At 43.4% G+C, this 17,077-nt stretch overlaps 1 protein-coding gene and 2 pseudogenes across 2 annotated transcripts in view; 1 reads left to right on the forward strand and 2 right to left on the reverse strand.

The window, feature by feature from the left end:
• The window catches only part of LOC148929486 (CSC1-like protein ERD4), a 34,788-nt pseudogene extending 22,844 nt beyond the window's left edge, over window positions 1-11,944 (forward strand). Inside the window, exons 3-7 of the transcript XR_016128906.1 lie at window positions 9,479-9,627; window positions 9,709-9,984; window positions 10,123-10,908; window positions 11,184-11,433; window positions 11,574-11,944. The product of XR_016128906.1 is annotated as a CSC1-like protein ERD4 (transcript). The remainder of the gene's footprint in view (window positions 1-9,478; window positions 9,628-9,708; window positions 9,985-10,122; window positions 10,909-11,183; window positions 11,434-11,573) is intronic.
• LOC148929488 (late blight resistance protein R1-A-like) lies at window positions 5,017-7,624 on the reverse strand (annotated as a pseudogene).
• A 552-nt stretch (window positions 11,945-12,496) lies between the features above and the next one.
• LOC125195462 (putative late blight resistance protein homolog R1B-16) lies at window positions 12,497-15,739 on the reverse strand. Its single transcript, XM_089056232.1, has 2 exons — window positions 13,072-15,739; window positions 12,497-12,889 (listed from the first exon to the last, which is right to left on the reverse strand). The coding sequence occupies exon 1, from the start codon at window positions 15,737-15,739 to the stop codon at window positions 13,103-13,105; it is 2,637 nt and encodes an 878-aa protein (XP_088912358.1). The 3' UTR covers window positions 12,497-12,889; window positions 13,072-13,102.
• Between the last annotated feature and the right edge of the window lie 1,338 nt (window positions 15,740-17,077).

Consider the following 17,077-nt stretch of genomic DNA (forward strand, 5'->3'; position numbering starts at 1 on the left):
CACTATTGGGCATGACCCGTCTGGTTCCCGCCCACTTCGGACCTCTGCAGGTTTCCAGCCACCGCCTGCGAGCGCAGCCTGGGACTTGCCCAACAATAACAACAGGGGCGCGGGGCTCTCTAGAGCAGCCCAGACGTCGTGGGATATTCCGGGGTCGCAGCTTGGTTTTGAGCCACCTAATTCGCGAGCAGCGCCCACGTCATGGGACAACCCGGTGACCCGCCAGCAACAGGGGACGTTCGGTGCTGACCAATCCCGTAATTTTAAGATGAAGGCACCACATTTCGATGGGACGGACGTGGCCAATTGGATCTCGCGCGTGCAATACTATTTTGAGCACTTAATGATGCCCGAGGACCATCGTTTACACTACGTCGTCATGCTCTTCGATTCCCCGGTGGTAGATTGGATATTCAATTATCGTGCGAGCAATCCGACGGCCGATTGGCATGGTTTTTTGGAGGATGTACGACGCCGCTTTGATCCACATTACTTCGAGGATTATTTGGGCCTCATCGCCAAGTTGAGCCAGACCGGTTCACTAGCCGATTACAATGCAACGTTTGAACGGATGCGAAGCAAAGTCCCGAATCATCCTGAATCCTCATTTTTGTCCTACTATGTGGCGGGACTGCAGCAACCGGTGTGGAATCAAGTTAAGCACCAACACCCTACTTCGGTGGCAGCGGCAATGGCCCTCGCCGTAGATTACTATAGCTGCTTGGAGAAGCCGGTGGTCCACCCAGGGCTCCGGCGCCGCAATGGAATGACCAAGGACTGGCGCACGTCCGCTCTGCAGGGGCAACCCCAGTCTTCGGGCAAACCTGTTTATGCCAAGGCTCCAGAGTATTCAAAATTACCGGTTATTCGTCTCACTGCGGCGGAAAAGGCGGATAGGACGCGCCGAGGTGTTTGTTGGTATTGTGAGGAGAAATGGGTCCCTGACCATGCTTGCAAGAGAACCTTTCTAGCCTACATGGGCGTAGAGGAAGATGAGGAGACGGAGGAGCACATGAAGCCGCACGATTAATCGGAAACCGAGGTGATCACAGCCGATCTCTCGCACATTTATGCTTTGGAAGGAAAGCAAATGCCAGCTGCTATTGAATTGGAAGGCTTCATTGGCGCTTCTCCGGTGCGCATTTTGGTAGACACCGGCAGCTCACATGATTTTCTGCATCCAAAGGTTGCGGAGCGGCTCTCCCTGCCCCTCAAATCAATCAGGCCTTTCCGAGTGTATGTTGGCAATGGCGAATCGTTGTTGTGTTCACACACGAGCGTGCAGACCCGTTTAGTGGTTCAGAATCAGGTTTTTCTGCTTGACTTACACATTCTACCTATTCATGGAGCTGAGGTAATTTTGGGTATGACTTGGTTGAAGTCACTCTGTCGTGTCACAAATGACTATGAGGTGGGCACAATCGAATTCATCAGGGACGGTGCGCCAGTTTGTTTGAAGGTCACACCGCCGAACCCGAAGCAATTGTCCCTGCGATCGTTTGCCAGCCTACTTACTATGCAGGGCACAACCGACTTGTTCGAACTAATTCCCATCCAGCAAGACGGTCCCATGGCTGGTGAGGCCGCTGAATTGGAGTTTCCGCCGGGTCAGCCGTCCTCCATCAGCCGGATCCTAGAGGCCCATACGTCCGTGTTCAGCATGCCGTCAGGCATGCCACCGCCGCGTCCCTTTGATCCTAGAATCCATATTTTACCCGGGACGAAACCGGTCAATGTTCGACCTTATCGATATCCATATTTCCAGAAGAACGAGATCGAGAAGCAGGTGAAGGAAATGTTGGCCTCAGGGATCATTCGACCTAGTCACAGTCCATTCTCATCCCCGGTTTTGTTGATTCGCAAAAAAGATGCGACATTTCGTTTCTGCATCGATTATAGAGCATTGAACACAGCCACGGTCCCGGATCACTTCCCGATCCCGACTACAGACGAGTTATTTGATGAGTTGGGATCAGCCCGGGTCTTTACCAAACTCGACTTACGGTCCGGTTACCACCAACTCCGAATGCACACAGATGACATCTACAAGACAGCGTTCCACACTCATGATGGCCACTTCGAGTTCTTGGTAATGCCTTTTGGCTTGACTAATGCGCCTTCAACATTTCAGTCGGCAATGAATGCTATTTTTCGGCAGCTCCTCCGACTTTCTGTCATTGTTTTCTTCGATGATATATTGGTATATAGTCCCTCGTTGGATTCACACGCAAAACATCTACATGAGGTCCTCACTATCCTGGAAACTAATAAAATTTTTGTGAAAATGTCAAAGTGTGTGTTCTGCAGCGAGTCGGTGGACTATCTCGGGCATTTGATTTTTGAGGGGCAGTTAAAGGCCGATCCAGAAAAAATTGCAGCAATGGTAGCATGGCAAGTCCCGTCCACTATTAAACAATTGCGGGGTTTCTTGGGCCTCACGGGATACTACAGGCGTTTCATCTCCAATTATGCGACGATTGCGGGGCCACTAACCGACTTGCTAAAGAAGGATGCTTTTCAATGGTCTCCTGTGGCTGCAGACAGCTTCGAGGCGCTAAAGAAGGCTATAATGTCAGCCCCGATACTCCGTCTTCCGGACTTTAGTAAACCTTTTTATTTGGAGACAGACGCCTCCGATTTTGGTATAGGGGCGGTATTGCTACAAGACGATCAGCCATTAGCTTTTTTTAGCAAGAAGCTAGGCCCTCGTAGGCGGGTGACATCGACGGACCACAAGGAACTTTACGCTATCGTCGAAGCAGTGCAGAAATGGCGTCAGTATTTACTTGGTCGTGAGTTCGTAATCCGCAGTGACCAAAAAAGCTTAAAGGAACTACTGCAACAAGTCATTCAGAACCCAGATCAACAGTTTTATGCCCGAAAATTGATGGGATACAAGTTTCGGATGAGTATAAGACAGGCGCTTCTAATCAAGTGGCTGATGCCTTGTCACGCCGAGACATGGATCCGTCGCCAGAGGCCGTGGAACAGGCAGCAGTGGCTACAGCCCTTTTGACGGCGATCTCGCATCCTGTCCCGGAAATATTGGACACTCTGATTGAGGAATCAAAATCAGCCCCTGAATTATTGGCCTTGCGGACAACAATTGAGGAGGGTAAGGCAGACAATAGGTTCTCATTGAGTGAGGACTTGATTTACTTTAATCGGCGCATATATGTGGGGGACAGATCAGCTGCAAAACAGGCCCTCCTCTTCGAACACCATAGTACGCCACAAGCTGGCCATCCCGGTGTCGAGCGGACTTTTCGACGTTTGGCAGCAACATTCTACTGGAGGAAAATGAGAAAGGATGTGAAGGAATTTGTGGAAGCCTGCTACGAGTGTCAAACTACTAAATATTCGACCCAAAAACCTGCAGGTCTTCTGCAGCCCCTTCCAATTCCGTCCCAGGTTTGGGAGGATGTCTCGATGGATTTCATCACTTCTCTTCCACAATCACGTGGCTTTACAATGATTATGGTAGCTGTAGATCGTTTATCGAAGTACGCGCATTTCGCGCCTCTTCCGCCTCAGTTTAACGCTCTCCGTGTGGCAAACCTTTTCATTGAAACTGTGGTTAAACATCATGGATTTCCCAAAACCTTGGTCTCGGACAGGGATTCGGTGTTTTTAAATGATGTTTGGGAGGATATGCTTCGTCTCAGTGGGACAAAACTTCACTTCACCACAGCATATCACCCGCAATCGGATGGACAAACGGAGGTCCGTAATCGGGGGTTGGAGCAGTATCTCCGGGCATTCACCACAGATAGACCGAATAAATGGGTGAATTTTTTGCCTTGGGCAGAGCTGGCTCTTAATTGTTTTCATCATGAAGGTTTGGGGACGTCTCCATTTACTGCGCTGTATGGTCGCGACCCGCCGGCCTTGGTCGCGGTTGAGCCTTCGGCAATAACTCAGCCGGATGTGGCATCCTTAATTCGCCAGCGCGTGCAGAGATGATTATTGTATTGCGTACGAACTTGGAGAAGGCCCAGCAACGAATGCGATCTGCGGCCGACAAGCACCGTCGTGATGTGGAGTATGTGATAGGTGATATGGTGCTGCTGAAATTGCAGCAGTATAGGCAGTATTCAGTGGCCAGGCCGTTATCTACAAAGTTAGCAAGGAGATTTTATGGCCCATTTAAGGTAATAGAGCGGATTGGTATGGTTGCTTATAGGCTCCAATTACCGGAAGGGAGTCGCGTCCACAACGTATTTCATGTGAGTTTATTGCGACCATTTGTGGATGGGTCCAAGTTCCAGACGACCGAGCTGCCATCAAGATTTGCTCGGGGTCGTCCAGTCTCTCGCCCAATGCGATTGCTCGACGTTCGCACAATCTGGAATGCAGGGGCGGCAGTGGAGGAAGGACTGCTGCAATGGGAGGATGACGGAGGTGAACGGCCGTCGTGGGAGCCTATGACGGTGATTAAGAGACGTTTCTCGCACCTCCTTGAGGACAAGGAGCTTCCTATGGGGGAGGGAGTTGATACGAGTACAACACGACCCCGACGGACGGAGACCAACGAGGTAGAGGTAGTACCAACGAGCCTTGATGCTCCGCCGGACTGCGATACGGTGGAAAGGGGTCGCCCAACTGCGACGGCCATCAAGTCGCCACGACCAAGGCGGCAAGTTCGACACCCAGTCAAGTACGGGGAGTTTGTCCCTCGCTGAATAGGATTAGTTCATATTTTAATATTATTTTATGTTAGTTTTCTTTTTGAAATAGGACGATTATCTTAGTTTGTTTCCTTTTTGAATTAGGCTTGTTTTGAACATTGTAAGTAGACGTTAGCTTTTTTTTTTGGGATAGGAATATATCAAATTTTCGTTAATTTTATCTTTACTGTTTCTTAGTGTTAAAATATTCGTTTTCAAAGCGGTCGACGGGATTTTGCCTCCCGGGACTTCTAGTTTACCCGTTTCCGACATCGTGATAGGGGAAAACCCTTATCACTTGACCACAATAATTTTGACATGAAGGGTGAAAGAAAGTAAAGTGGTATAGAAGACCTTGAGATGAATGGAAGTTATTTGGAACTTATGAAATGCAGAGAAATATTAGTACTGCTGGTGAGACCCTCTCCTCGAACCTCGTTCTTGAAGCTCTCCATTGCTTCCTTGTTACCCCGAAAACTTACAGTAAGTCGAAGGCTCTCATTACCAAGCTCCTCTTGCTCTACCAATGTTCTCATTGCGGAAATGCTCGAAGATGCGCTGCAAAATCTCAAATAAATATGTTTGAGCGTTGCTATTTCTCCTATGCCTGAAGGGAGCTCAATCAATTTACACAGATCTTCTAGATAAAGTTGTTCGAGAACTGGAAAATGGGAATTGTCAGCATTCCAACAAACTAAATCACCACAACCATAAATATACAAGGCTTTCAAGTGACAGAATTTTCCCTCAACAGGGGTCCAGACAGATCCAATGACTGAATTTTGTAGCAATGTAAGGTTTTCAAGATGGGGCAACGATCCAACCATCATATTCAACTCTTCCCAATCAACACCACAACCACTTAAACGCAGCACCCGAAGAGAACTTGGGAAAGTGAGGCTCGTAGTGAACTCACGCCACTTGGAATTGCCTTCGAACTTCAATAATAGGTTTTGCAGCTGATGGAAGCAGACAAGATTGTGGGGACAGTATAATACCAACTTACTTCATCACAATAGGATAACTCTAGTTCTCTCACATTGGGGATTCTCTTGCAAACCTCTACACTAAGCCTGAAATTCTCCACTTTCAAAAGTATGTATAGATTTTTCATAACCATGTGATTTGCTTGATCCACATGAAGAGGATCAATGAGACAAATCATGTCGACCTCAATGTGCCTAAGCTGTACCATCTCTCAAATCCCATAAGGTGCAATTACTTTTGATTGATTTGGTACATAAATTGTTAATATTTGCAGATTCCAAAGCAATGATATCGACGAGGGAAGATAATAAAGAATCTGTCGAGGGATATAAACAAGATCCACATTAAGATACCGCAAGTTAACTTGCTGAAAAATAGACTCACATATGAAAGTCGTAAAAACGTTACTCAACGTTTTCAACAATATAAAGTCATTCAGCTTGTTTATACCGTAACGACCACCGTTGCATATCAGACAACGGACTGGGGCATCTGTGGTTATTGTTTCATGATTCACCTCTCCACTGAATAAAACCCGACGCTCCCTACTTATGGCTCCTGAAGTTTCAAACACTGATAAAATCTCCTCTTTCTTGGCGGTCTGTAGGCACAATTCTCTTACTAGATCATGTACTTTAAATGTATATATGTCTCCCTTATAGTCCGAGCTATCCACTAATATGAGATTTCTCATATGAAGATCCCGTAAATAACCCACTGCAACATCTTACAATATGCGATTATCAAAATGTTCTATAAATTCTTTAGCAACCCAAAGTTCAAGAATGTCTTGAACGTAAATGTTTTCATCTTCTGGAAATGCTCCAAGAAGTAGAAAACATGGTTTTAGATGGGCAGGCAAGTATCTATAACTTAAAGATAACACATTCAAGCATTGCTCATCAATCTCTGTAGAATACAAAATTGATTTGTGCCACATTCTCCCAGTAGGCAAGAGCCGTTGGAGACTTCCTGGGATGACCTCCAACAACAATAATTGCTAGGGGAAGTCCTTTGCACCGTGCAACTATCTTCTTTGCAGTCTACTCCAACTCAGGAGGGCAACCTTGCTGCTTTGCAAATGCATTTTGACAAAATACACGCCAACTATTGACCTCATCCAGAAAACCCATTGCAACACAATAATCGCCCAAGTGATTGGATACATTCGCATTCCTAGTAGTCACAACAACTCGGCTTCCATTGTTTGTATCCGGAAACAAGGATTTCACATTCATATCTTACCATGCTTTGAGGTTCCACATATCATCTAGAACAATCAAATACCTCAGCCCGAATAAACTCTTGTATAACCTTTCTCGCATCTCATCAACAGTTCCACTGGTGGATCCTCTCAAACAAGACAAGAGTTGTGCCAAAATTTTGTGAATGCTATACTCTTGAGATATTGTTGCCCAAAGGCAAACATCAAAGTGTTGCACGATACATGGATGTTGAAATGCATTTAAGGCAAGAGTAGTCTTACCAATTCCCCCCATGCCTTGGATGGGGATGACTCGTCGACTCAAGGGACCTCTGATGAGCAGATGCAGTAGTTTAAGTAAGATATCATCGACCATGGAAGAGGTGAGAAGAGGCGTTGACTTTGTGGATGATGATGATGATGAATTTCTGGATGGCTCCAACAATCCACTTTGCGAACTCACGATAGATGCCTCTCTCCTCATGTAATCCATTCCTTGGGTTGCTTTGTGCTGATCCAGCAGGAAACGAGATGATCGCTTCTTTCCATAACGGATCTGATGCACCATATGTGCTTTGATCACATCTTCTGCTGTTTCTCTTCTGGCACCATGGGAATTGTCGTAGCTTTCCATGAAATCGACCAGGAAACTGACACTATCCCAAAGGGATCCAATCTGTTCTTCCTCAAAGGTATGGCTGGGGTGATCGTAGATACGGAGTAGATTATTTTGAAGAGAAACTAGTGCTGCGAAAGCTGCAGCCATGGATGGATCTCTGGTTTCTGGTCTTTTTTGAGAGAAGATCGAGAATGATCAGAAGCTGGTTTATTTGATGAGATTATAAAATGACCTCAGCATGGCTGGTACAGCAAATAGTCAACTATAATAATCGATCCACGCAGCTCTGATTTCACCTAATGGGTTTATTTAGTTAAATAACTAGAGAAATTATGTCTATAATGTCAGGATTTTCGGCGTCCGGAATATTAGTTTGATATTGTCCGCTTTTGGTCAAGCTTGCACGGATTTGTTTTTGGGTCACTCCCAAAAGGCTTCAAACTAACTGGGGTTGGACATGAACTATATACCACTCATCAGGATTGTCGACGTCGACAACATTAGTTTGATATTGTCCGCTTTGGGTCTAGCCCGCACGGATTTATTTTTGGATCACTCCCAAAAGGCCTCTTTCTCCCATTAACCAACAAATACCCTCTTCTTAGCTCTTGGTTCCAATTTACCCACACTCACATGATAGTAAACGGTACTTCCAAAAACTCTGACCAATGAGTAATCTGCATGCCAGTGTGAGGTCCACAGTTGATCAGGTAACACGCCGTGTTTACTGCTTCTGCCCAAAACTTCCTAGTCAACCCAGCCTGGAAAAGAATACATCGCGCTCTTTCCAGCAGTGTCTGATTCATGCGTTCTGCCACACCATTTTGCTGCCGCGTATGTCTAACAGTGTGATGGCGAACAATCCCCTCGTTTTTACAGAACTCATTGAACTCAGACAAACAGAATTCCAAACCATTATCAGTTCTAAGTCACTTGATCTTCTTCCCTGTCTGATTTTCTACCAAGATTTTCCACTGTTTGAATTTCTTGAAAGCATCACCTTTATGCTTATCATGAACACCCAAGTCATCCTTGAATCTGTATACGATTAGGTTTCTTATATGGGATAGGATTATGTTTCCTAGGTCTAGTCTGTCTCATGTGTGCCTATTTATATAGGAGTAGAGCACATAATCCTGTGATCTAAAAGATCCAATCTGAAATCTGTAGCCATAATCCGAAAACACTCTGAACAAAATCTGTTCTCCGTTCCTGCCCGTGATGTAGCTAACAACGTTGGTGAACCACGTAAATCTGTGTCTTCTCTATGTTTCTGTTTGTCTCGATTACCCAATTGCTCTATTCTGTCACAACAAACTGGTATCAGAGCCTGGTTTTCGAACTAGGGTTTTGAATTCCGCATATGTTAGGGTTTATGTGTTAATCAATCAAGATGTCTACTCTGAACGTGAAGGTAGACAAATTCAATGGGAGAAATAATTTCGGTTGATGGCAAATCTGAGGCATGGAAGGAGAAGTATGTTCGTCTGGCATTGTAATGATGTATCTGCAAGGGAGAATTCAAGTCAAGGTGGAGATTTGTTAGTATGCCTTGAAATGTGTATAGGATTATGTTTCTAGGCCCAGTCGGTCTCATGTATGCCTATTTATATGGGAGTAGATCGCATAGTTCTGTGATCTGAAATCCAATCAGATCCAATCTGTAGCCATAATCTGAAAACACTCTGAATAATATCTGTTCTCCGTTTCCTGCCCGTGGACGTAGCCAACAATGTTGGTCTCGATTATACAATTGCTCTATTCTGTCACAACATATAATTTCTATTTCATTTAGTTTACTATTTTCAAAAAAAATATTGATAAATAATCAAATGATTACTTCGTACTCCCTCTGTTCCATAATAGTGGAGGCGTTTCGTTTCGGCACGCTATTTAACAAAAATTGTGTTTTGTGTTCTATTGATGTTTTACTGCGTAATTTATTTTTCAATTAGACTGAATATGTTTAGTTTTATACTATTGTTGATTGATCTGGTGCAGCAATGGGGATAATGGTTTTCTCGAGGGTTCTTCTTCTTCCCGTGCTTCTTCCTATTGCTTATACTGCTGACAACAAAATAGACGCTAATGAAACCACAAGTGAAGGGACTTTCAATGAACTTGACAAGCTATCCATGGGGCATATTGCAGTTAGTACTATTCCTTCTCTGTTTTTGTTATTGTGGAATGATGTATTTTCTTAATAACACTGAGTTGTTGGTGGATAACAGCAAAAAAGCGACCGGTTATGGGCATTTGTGGCAGCAACGTATTGGGTTTCTTTCGTTACGTATTATCTCCTGTGGCGATCGTACAAGCATGTTTCGAATATGAGAGCCGAAGCCCTTATGTCTCCTGAAGTGAAAAATGAGCAGTTTGCTGCCCTTGTTCGAGACATACCTGCTCCCAAGAAAGGTCAAAGCATTAACGAACAGGTTGAGTCGTATTTTAAGGCAATCTATCCAGATACATATTACAAGGCAATGGTGATCACAAACAATAAAGTGGTACTTGCTTCGACACTCTTTTGCATCTCTCCATCAATATTTTGATTCACCAAGTCTTTCTCTGGGTGTGTGCATTTTTTCTCACCGGATATTTGGTGATCATATCGTGTGTTTTAACTTGTCACCTTTTCATCTCAGGCCAACAAGATTTATGCAGAGTTGGAAGGATACAGAAAGAAGCTTGCGCGTGCAGAAGTCATCTATGCCGAGTCTAAAGGGACTGCTAACCCTGAAGGAACAAGGCCGATTACTAGAGCTGGTTTTATGGAGCTTATAGGTAAAAAGGTTGATGCACTAGAGTACTATGATAAAACAGCAATCTGCAGCTGTGGTTTTCTTCAATAACAGGGTAACTGCAGCAGCCGCTGGACAATGTCTGCCCGATACAATGTTGGATAAATGGACAGTCATGGATGCTCCCGAGGCCCGTCAGTTGCTATGGACCAATCTTGCCAAGAATTTCTACGAGAGACTGATTCGGCAATATGTCGTCTATTTCATAGTGTTTCTCACCATCTTCTTTTACATGATACCTATTGGGTTGATTTCAGCGCTGACTACTTTAGCTAACCTGGAGAAGTTGGTCCCCTTCTTGAAACCAGTCCTGGAACAGACTACGATCAGAACAATCCTCGGGGCTTACTTGCCTCAGATTGCGCTTATAATATTCTTGGCACTGTTGCCAAGTTTCTTGTTGTTCCTATCCAAGGCCGAGGGCATACCTTCACAGAGTCATGCGGAAAGGGCAGCCTCCGGGAATTACTACTATTTCTCGGTGCTGAACATATTCATTGGTGTGACAGTAGGTCACATACTTTTCGATTCGTTCAAAGATATTGAGGATAATCCAAACAGTGTATTCGATGTACTAGCAGCAGGTCTTCCAGGAAGTGCTACATTCTTTTTGACTTTTGTGGCTCTGAAGTAAGACTCCTTTGCCTTTCTGAACTAGTTGTGGTTTGTTTCTTCTTAGCGAGATCAATCTCTTCTATTACGATCTTAATGAATCCTTCATTTCTTGCACCTGTTTTTTTTTTCGAATTTCAAGGGTTCAACGTTGAAAAAAAGGTTCTTTTCATGGTTTACATCATATTTTCAGTTGACCTGTTCTGGTGAAATTTAACACCATTGCCAAAATAAATCTTTGTCACGATGGCTTGTGGACTGACTCAAATGCGGAACTGACTTTGTGCCTTCAGGTTCTTTGTCGGATATGGGCTTGAGTTATCACGAATAGTTCCTTTAATAATTTTTCATCTAAGAAGAAGTATCTCTGCAAGACTGAAGATGAATTGTAAGAAGCTTGGGCTCCGGGAGATCTTAACTATGGGACTAGATTTCCAGATGATATGCTCGTTCTGACAATCGTTCTCTGCTATTCTGTCATAGCCCCGGTAATCCTTCTATTTGGAGTGTTGTACTTGGGTTTGGGAGGGCTTGTTCTACGAATCAGGTGATTTTCCTCAATCTTCTTCCTTCATGTTAGTTATTTGAAATCTGTGAATTTTATGATAAGTTAGGGATTTAGCTTTATAGATGGAGTAAAACATATGACACTGACCCTGCATTTGTCTTGTCTCGTTTCCATCCACAGGTGCTCAAAGTTTACGTGCCTTCGTACCAGACCTATGGCCGGATGTGGCCCCACATGTACAACCGTGTCGCAGTATCGTTGCTCTTGTATCAAGCCACGATGGTGGGCTATTTTGGTGCAAAGGAGTTCGTCTACACTCCGGTTCTGATCCCACTTCCAATTTTGAGCCTCCTCTTCATATACTTCTGCACGATGAAGTACTACCGCTTCTTCCAGTCGACAGCGCTGGAATTGAAGGAGACTCCCAATATGGAAGGCGTGTTCAGGTCGTACGTTGCATGTAGCTTGAGTACAGAGAAGACTGCCGAAGTGGTTCAGGTTGTAGATGATTTGGCTCGCGTTACCAGACCAGGTTCTGTGGTTTGATGTAAGCTACATGTTTTAGGTTTTGTATTATGCTGTTAGAGTTGTCTTAATTTATTGGGTAATAGCATTTTGTTTATAGTTCCCACAAGGTTTGTGGTTGAGAGATTCTGTGGTATAGTATATATCTAGTGGTAGGAAATTTGTATGCCAGAATATGGTGTGTATTTGTGAAATTTAGAGAAAAAATGATCTCCTTTTTCCTGATTATTATGGTCTATGTTTTTTTCACATTTTTTTTATGGGAAACTATGTTTATTCAAATTTGTAGTAATTGTTAACTATACTTCTAAAATGTTAAAGTCCAAGATGTTTCATGTTCATATTTCCAGATACTAACTCTTCATGCCTCTACTATTGTACTATATTCTCCCTCCGTCCTAATTTACTCGGCTCTTTTTTTTACGTTAGATCGTCCCTACTTAATAGACTGACTTAATTTTAACATGAAAAAACAATTACTACAAAATTGATGCACATTTGGAATAATTGGATTAAGTAAAGACTTTAGGAGGAAATGAGTATGTAACACATGTTGGATCTGGGGTAATTAAATAGACGTTGTTCTTAAGAGTGTCCACAGTGGGAGGGCCGCGGCCGTTGGTGGCCAAGTTTTGAAAATAATTTTTATTACAATAGACACGCATGGAAATCAATACATCTCAGCATAATACAACATTCAAACTAAGAGATAACTAAGCCAAAAAGTGTTTTAATTAGCTTTGAAGAGGTGCAGAAGTTCTGGCCATGGACGAGCCACCGCTGTATGGAGTCAGGTAAAACCCGGATCAGCAACCCACAGCATATGGGAAGAGAGTCGGTCAGGCAAAGTCAGTTCAAGGGGAGAGATGTCAATAGTATCAGCTTCATGTGCAGCAACTTGAGTCATACTCATCATTGTCCTTCGGTATTCTTCCAGGCTCCATGGCCCCACCCGGAAGGGATCACCTACGACAAAATCCTCAAACACACTCACAACAAAATAAAATAATCTTATAAACATGAGAAATTTTAATAACTTGGGCATGTCCCAAAATCAAATATAACTCAAATAACTTGGGGCGTAATTAATAATTTTATAATTTAACTAAAAAACTAAATAAATTTGAAATGAAGGGTGAATAGAAGACCTTGGAGATGCAAGGAGCAGATGAATGGAAGTTATTTGGAAGTGATGAGATGCAGAGACAGATTAGTACTGCTGGTGAGACCCTCTTCTTGAACCTCGTTCTTGAAGCTCTCCAATGTTTCCTCGTCACCCCGAAAATATACAGTAAGTCGGAGGCTCTCATTACCAAACTCCTCTTGTTCCACTAATGTTCTCATTGCTGAAATGCTCGAAGATGCGCTGCAAAATCTCAACTTAATATGTTCGAGCGTTGCTATTTCTCCTATGCTTGAAGGGAACTCACTTAGTTTAGACAAATCTTCCAGATAAAGTTTTTCGAGGACTGGAAAATGGGAGTTGTCAGCATTCCAACAAATTAAATCACCACAACCATCAATATTCAAGGTTTTCAAGTGACAGAACTTGCCCTCAACAGGGGTCCAAACAGATCCAATGACTGAATTTCGAAACAGTGCAAGCAATTCAAGATGGGGCAATGATCCAACCATCATTGTCAATTCTTCCCAATCAACACCACAACAACCACTTAAACGCAGCACCCGAAGAGAACTTGGGAAAGTGAGGCTCATAGCAAACTCACGCCACTTAGAATTGCCATCAAACTGCAATGCTAGGTTTTCCAGCTGATGGAGGCAGCCAAGATTGTGGGGACAGTAGTACCAACTTACTTCATCACAATAGGATAACCGTAGTTTTCTGACATTGGGAATTCTTTTGCAAACCTCTTCACTAAGCCGGAAATTCTCCACTTTCAAAAGTGTGTATAGATTTCCCATAACCAACTCATTTGCTTGATCCACAGGAAGAGGATCAATGAGACGAATTGTGTCGACCTCAATCTGCCTAAGCTGTACCATCTCCCAAATCCCATAAGGTGCAATTACTTTTGATTGATTTGGTACGGTAATTGTTAATATTTGCAGATTCCAAAGCAATGAAATCGACGAAGGAAGATAATAAAATATCGGGCGAGGGATGTAAACAAGATTTACATTCAGACACCGCAAGTTAAATTGCTTAAAAATAGACTCACTTATGAATATCGTAGCAACGTTACTCAACGTTCTCAACAATTTCAAGTCATTCAGATTGTTTATACCATAACAACCTCCGTTGCATATCAGACAATGGACTGGGGCATCTGTGGTTATTGTTTCATTATTCACCTCTCCATTGATTAAAACCCAACGCTCCCTAGTGATGCCTCGTGAAGTTTCAAACACTGATAAAAACTCCTCTTTCTTGGCAGTCTGTAGGCACAATTCTCTTACTAGATCATGTACTTTAAATGTATATATGTCTCCCTTATAGTCCCAACTATCCACTAATATGAGATTTCTCATATGAAGATCCCATAAATATTCCGATGCAACCTCTTCCAATATGTGATCTTCAAAATGTTTTATACATCCTTCAGCGATCCAAAGTGTAAGAACACCCTGCCCGTAAATCTCTTCATCTTCTGGAAATGATCCAAGGAGTAGGAAACATGGCTTTAGATGAGCAGGCAAATATCTATAACTCAAAGATAATACATTCAAGCATTGCTCATCAATCCCTGTAGTATAAAAAATTGATTGTGCAACATTCTCCCAGTAGGCTAGAGCCATTGGGGATTTCCTGAGATGGCCTCCGACAACAATAATTGCTAGGGGAAGTCCTTTGCACCGTGCTACTATCTTCTTTGCAGTCTCCTCCAACTCAGGAGGGCAACCTTGTTGCTTTGTAAATGCATTTTGATAAAATAGATTCCAACTATTGTCCTCATCCAGAAAACTCATTGCAACACGATAATCGCCCAAGTGTTTGGCTACATCCGCATTCCTAGTCGTCACAACAACTCGGCTTCCATTGTTTGTTTCCGGAAACAAGGATTTCACATTCATATCATCCCAGGCTTTGAGGTTCCACATATCATCAAGAACAATCAAATATCTTAGTCCGTATAAACTCTTGTATAACCTTTCTCGCATCTCATCAACAGTTCCACTAGTGGATCGCCTCAGACAAGACAAGAGTTGTGACAAGATTTTGTGAATGCTATACTCTTGAGATATTGTTGCCCAGAGGCAAAGATCAAAGTGTTGCACGTTATATGGATTTTTAAATGCATTTAAGGCAAGAGTAGTCTTACCAATTCCACCCATGCCTTGGATGGGGATGACTCGCCGACTCAAGGGACCTCTGATGAGCAGATGCAGAAGTTGAAGTAAGATATCTTCTAATCCGACCGTGGAAGAGGTGAGAAGAGGCGTTGACTGTGTGGATAACGATGATGGTGATGGATATGTGGACAGCACTAACAATCCACTTTGCGAACTCACGATGGATGCCTTTCTCTTCATGTAATCCAATCCTTGGCTTGCTTTGTGCAGATCCAGCAGGAAACGAGATGATCGCGTCTTTCCACAACGGATCTGATGCACCATATGTGCTTTGATCACACCTTCTGCCACTTGAGCTGCACGCGCAATTCGCATCTCTAAAGCTTCTGCTGTTTCCCTTCTGGCACCATGCGAATTGTCGTAGCTTTCCATGAAATCGATCAGGAAACTGATAATATCCCAAAGGGATCCAATCTGTTCTTCCCCAAAGGTATGGCTGGGGTGATCGTAGATACGGAGTAGATTATTTTGAAGAGAAACTAGAGCTCCGAAAGCTGCAGCCATGGATGGATCTCTGATTTCTGGTCTTTTTTGAGAGAAAATCAAGAATCAGAAGCTTGTTTATTTGATGAGATTTTAAAATGAGCTCGGCATAGCTTGTAGGAGTACATCATATAGTCAATTACTATGAACCACTAATTTCATATCCACCGAGATTAGCAGGTTTCTTTCTCCCATGTTTTAAACTACGTTGGACTACTTGACCCGGATTGACCCACTAAAATCTAGTGTTTCAAATGGAATTGCGATGGTTTGTAGTCCACTCAATGGGAAAGAATGATGAGATGAATATTATTTGAAGGGCAAAGTAGTCATTACATTTGCAGTCCATGTAGTTATCACACGGGCTACCATTAGAGCATCCACAATGGCAGCTAGCCGACCGGGGTTAGGAAGAATTATTAACCTTCTGTTGAATTCATGTGGACCATTATTCTTTGGGCTTGATTTATTTTATGTTTGGGCTTTTATTCTTATCGGACTTAGCCCAGAAGCCCTATCACTTAAGTGAGATGACTAGATTCTTGCCACGTGTCTCCTTCACCCGGATTGTGAACCTCTGCCGTTGGATCAAGGGTTTGTTGATGTGTGTTTGTTATGTGAGGAGTGAGCCGGTTTGTTTTACCCTATTCTCCTTTGATACACTCTCTCTCTACACTCTGAAATTCTCCATCTTCTTTCTACATCTCCGATTGCTTCTTCGGCTGGTTCCTTGAGATTATTCATCATTCCTGAGTGAATATTCGAGTGCTGAGTTGTGGGAAGGCAACTGCTTCGGTTGCTTGTTGTGTGAGAACTAGGGTTTCTGTTTTGAGGCGGTTTCTGTGACCTAATCCGGTGTGAAGGAGCGGTGTGGTGAAGGTATCGACGGTGTGAGGGTAGACTCCAGTTGATTCATCGTTGCTCCCTTGGATTCGGTTTCTAGTATAATAGATCTGGGCTATGTGGCGGGTTCTGAGTCATATTTTGTGATCTGTTCTGTTCGGTTCCTCTCTCTGTGTTAGTTTCTTGTATTTGATCCGAAAGGATCAGGTGTTGTAATTCTAATAAGTTTCTTGAGTGTGTAGGTACTCCAAGAAGTCAAGGTTGCTCAAGAACCCTAGATAGAACTTTTTACTGTAATTGTAATAGTTGTGAGGGCTTCTTCTTTGTAACCTGTATACATATCAGTCGCGGGGTTGGAGTTTGACTAAGCTCCCTTAATGAAGACCAAAGAAGTCTTGGTAGTTAGTGAATCCGTCCCTAATTTGATCCCTACAGTGGTATCAGAGCCATGAGGGGATTAGGGCGGTACGCCAAGTCGCATAAGAAGGTGGGCAAGTGGAATCCTCCTTCGAGTGA

This window comes from Salvia hispanica, chromosome 4, assembly GCF_029641045.1.
Source record: "Salvia hispanica isolate PSC_SH4W2 chromosome 4, Shi_PSC_v1, whole genome shotgun sequence".
Taxonomy (NCBI): Eukaryota; Viridiplantae; Streptophyta; class Magnoliopsida; order Lamiales; family Lamiaceae; genus Salvia; species Salvia hispanica.

What these genes read in the sequence shown, in the direction of transcription:
- LOC125195462 (XM_089056232.1), bottom strand. Translation starts at nt 15,739, where the DNA reads ATGGCTGCAGCTTTCGGAGCTCTAGTTTCTCTTCAAAATAATCTACTC.